Source organism: Leptinotarsa decemlineata, unplaced genomic scaffold (assembly GCF_025532065.1).
Source record: "Leptinotarsa decemlineata unplaced genomic scaffold, Ldec_3_MD MMD2_tig00001019_RagTag_RagTag, whole genome shotgun sequence".
NCBI classification, from domain to species: domain Eukaryota; kingdom Metazoa; phylum Arthropoda; class Insecta; order Coleoptera; family Chrysomelidae; genus Leptinotarsa; species Leptinotarsa decemlineata.
Window position 1 is genome coordinate 1,963,860 of NW_027412557.1, and position 3,934 is coordinate 1,967,793.

Below are 3,934 nucleotides of genomic sequence, written 5' to 3' on the forward strand. Positions count from 1 at the left end.
GAATTTTGCAATTTGAATCCAAGTTGTTTCAGTAGCTCAAAACCACTTGATCCAACCAACGTTCGAGAAGCACCTGAATCTAAAAGTCCTATCACTGGAAATCCCATCACGGAAACTTCCAGGTAGGGTCGTTCATCACCACTGACGTGTGACAGTACATAATCCAATATTATTTGATTTTTATCACTCAAATGGGAAGAGGTCGATTCATTCAAAAGGGGAAAAACTTCTCGACCACTTAGCTCCTCCCCGATCCGTTTCCCGAATGAACCCGGTTGGAGTTCTGTACAGTATCTTGTCGATGTCTGTATCTCTCCGAACTTCTCATCTGCCTACCTGCAGAACGAGAACAACAACGACACTCACGCGAAGTAACATCTGGTGCACCACAGCGGTAACAAAATTTCTTACGAGGAGTCAAGCAACCACGGAAGTTATGTCCACTTTGTCCACAGTTGTAGCAGCTCCTAGTTGTAGATATTGGAGATATTTCTGAAACGTAGTTAGTGGTACTGGCTACGGATGCTTCCACATAAGCTAATTCTGGTATCAAAGATTTATTTCGAGGAGGCGGGGGTATATAAGATTTGGCTATATCCCGCTTCTCATCCAATACGCGGCAAATCTTCAATAAATCAACAATGGATGTGATCTCTTGAAAGGCCAAAAAAGGTTGATAATAAGGATCAACACGTTCCAATATCATTGACAACTGAACTTCTTCTGCAACAGGATTTCGCATCTTGTTAAAAAGACTTTTCATACTAGCCACGTACATTCCAATACTTTCCTTTGGTCCTTGAGTCCTACGCTTGATATCGTCAAACAAATCCCTATCAAAGTTTGGAGGTAAAAATTGTTGACGCATTAACTCTACCAAGGATTCCCAATCCGATGCCCAGGACTTCACTAAATTATACCAGACGTAAGCATCACCCTCAAACAGATCCACAGCATCCCTGAACAAAACAGAACGAGAGATGCCTCTGGATTTCCTTTTTTCCTCAACTTGCTCTATAAAGGTGCAAATTGAAATGGAACCTGGTTTTCCTGTGAACTTTAGACCCCAGTCACGAACAGGTACTGGCTTAATACTGACAGCTGCTTCTGAATCACTAGCTGAATCACTGGATTCAGCACCAGAAAAACTATGGGCTATAGGATTCAAGGATTGTCGTAAAATGGATATATCGAAAACAACCGAGTCTCTGTTACCTTTTCCTTGTTTAACCTTTTGGTTCAATTCATCGAATAATAATAACAATTGAACACGATAATCAGATTTACATGTCTTTTCAGCATCATTTTGTGGATGACTTCTATTAACACGACCTAAAAGATGAGCAATTCTTGATATAATACTTTTATATTTATTGTCTTTCTCTGTTCCCGAAAAGTCACCAAGAGATGTTTTAACAGTATCAATACCAGATAATACAGCAGTTGAGTCCTGTGCAAATTGATAAGGATAAGCAGGGTTTTTGATTGCCAACGAAGTTGTTTCTAAAGCCAATGCATTACGAAGAGCTTTCCGAAGATCCGTAACGGTTAAACTACCACCCTCACCTAGACCTCTAACATTCAGTTCATAAATGAGTTCATCTTTTGTGAGACGACAAATGTCCATTTTAAGTTTTGTGGTTGCCATATTGACCATAAGAAATACTATAAAATACAAAAGATAACTGAAAGCTCAATAAAAACTACTATTCATGCATTTGTAATATCTTACACTAATTAAAAAAAACTCAATTATGACAGAAACAATCAAAATTAAAAAAAAAAATACGCTTAGCGTCGATAAGCGACGCGACGTTTCAAATTGTAAATTGATAATGTGTTTATGCAACTTCAAACTTTCGTCTTATACCTCAAATTTAATAATAGACACTGCATGGAATGATGAAAATTAAAAATTCGTATGCAGTGCCACCAGCAAACAAAAGAAAAAAAAAAGCGAGTCGGACCTTCTAACTGCTACATAAAAACATTCGCAACGATAGTGAATAGCAAAACAAAAATTCGAATATCGATAAACTATTCCAATATCGGTTCAAATATTTCCGAACAGAACCAACTAAAAAAAAAAAACGGTACCTAACAAAAACGTATCAGCACAGCCTTAAAAAGAAATTGGAATTGTTTCAATTTATATTCGCGAGAAATGAGCTCGAAACACTGAAAATGTTTATTATTGTGGATGCATGATACTTAATTATACCAGCATTTTGTATTCATTTACTATGATAAACAGATTTTTTTTTGTTTAAACTATGAACATTCAACCGAATAAAATTATCGTCTTTCTAGGGCCCTTGAAGTTGAGCGCCAATTTGCTACGCGATGTTTTTGAACAAGATAATTAAATTTACAATAGGGTTGCCGAAAATCAAAAACACCACTAACATGCCCGACTAGGTCAGTGGTTTGCACAAAGTCGTGGGTGCAACTAATTAAAAGAAAAACAATGATTTTTAACTAAATGGGGAAGCGCCACCAATTTTTGTTGGCCAGTTAAAAATCGGAAAACTGCCCAGTTTTTGGGGAAGCCCACTATTGAAATATTTAACTTCTCATAAAAGTAATAATTCTATTTGCAATGACTAAGGAAGTTTATTACAATAATAAAAAGAAGAAATACAGTGACCCTTCTGTTTGCCGATTACTCACTTCAATTGCTAGATTACCACTATCATAATACATTCGCTAATATGTGCTAATATGTGACGTCACGTAAAAGCTTACACCACTCCTCTCAATGAGGTAACTTGTACATTTTATTATAGGAAATAAATAAACACCGGGTTCTTTATTCAAATAACTTAGTCTAAACTTAGCTGCTTTTCGGGTGCTCCTTTTTCGTAAGCTGCCAGGGAATGAATACTGATCCGGAAGTATCGGTGGATACGGATGTAGTAGGAATCTGTTAATATTCCCAGTGGTAATTATTAGTAAAGGTAACGATCAGGAAACTTCTTCAAGAGACTGATCTGGCAATCGATTTCAATTTCCCAAATTCAAGTTGATGCAAATACGCCTTTCTTAGGAATATTCTAACACCCTGAAGAAAAATATTCTCATGGCAACATCGTAATCAAAAGGTAAGAACAATAAGGACAAAATTTATTATGAGTTCCATAGCTGAGTTGAACAAGGTTGTTTGAAAATACGGTACTAACCTCCTAATAATCGAGGGTGTTTCCAACACAAAACAGACAAAGATCGTCCTCTGAGAATTGAGAGAAAATACTGACTATTTGCCCTTTTTATAAAAATCCTGCTTTTGCAGCGGTGGTTTCCAATATTGTCCCAAAATACTCCGAACTTCACAATATCAAAAAGGAACCACAGTTGGCTGAAAATTCGAAAATCCCTTCTAGGTAGTTAACGAGCGAAATAATTCAACCAGGCAATCAGTTCATTCAGCAATTCACGATCGAAAAATATCTTTTCGCCAAAATTTCCGTCCTTATCCTTATGTCCTTGGGTGTGAGAAAAAAAAAGGAACACAACCTATTTACCGACCTAGTCGGTGTCATAGGCGGGTTAGAAAGGTTTTAAATATACATAAATTCGCATGTGGAAATGAATAAACTAACCGATTATTAAAAGTATAAATACATTGTTTAATTTATAACAAAGCAAAATTGTATCGTAACACGGCTAGTACCACACTGAATGAGACAAATGTATATAGTCATTTCAAGGCATATAGTAATACAGTAGCCATACAGTTTGGAAGTTTATATATACCTCCAGGTTCATTTTTACAATGTATCATTCATCTAGAGACAGAATTTCTTAATCATTTCAACAATTTATGTGCTACTGATTGATTAGGCAACTAGCTCAAAACAATGTTTTCAAAAATCAATCTTTCTCACCCTTGTGATAATTTTCCTTAGGATTATTTATTTCCTCTTTTCACAAGGGT

General features: G+C 36.2%; 1 protein-coding gene across 1 annotated transcript; it reads right to left on the reverse strand.

The window, feature by feature from the left end:
- Positions 1–238: 238 nt before the first annotated feature.
- On the reverse strand, positions 239–3,652 carry LOC141482290 (uncharacterized). The gene is made up of 2 exons (XM_074175307.1): positions 3,180–3,652; positions 239–3,061 (listed from the first exon to the last, which is right to left on the reverse strand). The coding sequence occupies exon 2, from the start codon at positions 1,655–1,657 to the stop codon at positions 239–241; it is 1,419 nt and encodes a 472-aa protein (XP_074031408.1). The 5' UTR covers positions 1,658–3,061; positions 3,180–3,652.
- Between the last annotated feature and the right edge of the window lie 282 nt (positions 3,653–3,934).

Coding starts and splice junctions, on each gene's coding strand:
- LOC141482290 (XM_074175307.1), bottom strand. CDS start 1,657: ATGGTCAATATGGCAACCACAAAACTTAAAATGGACATTTGTCGTCTC.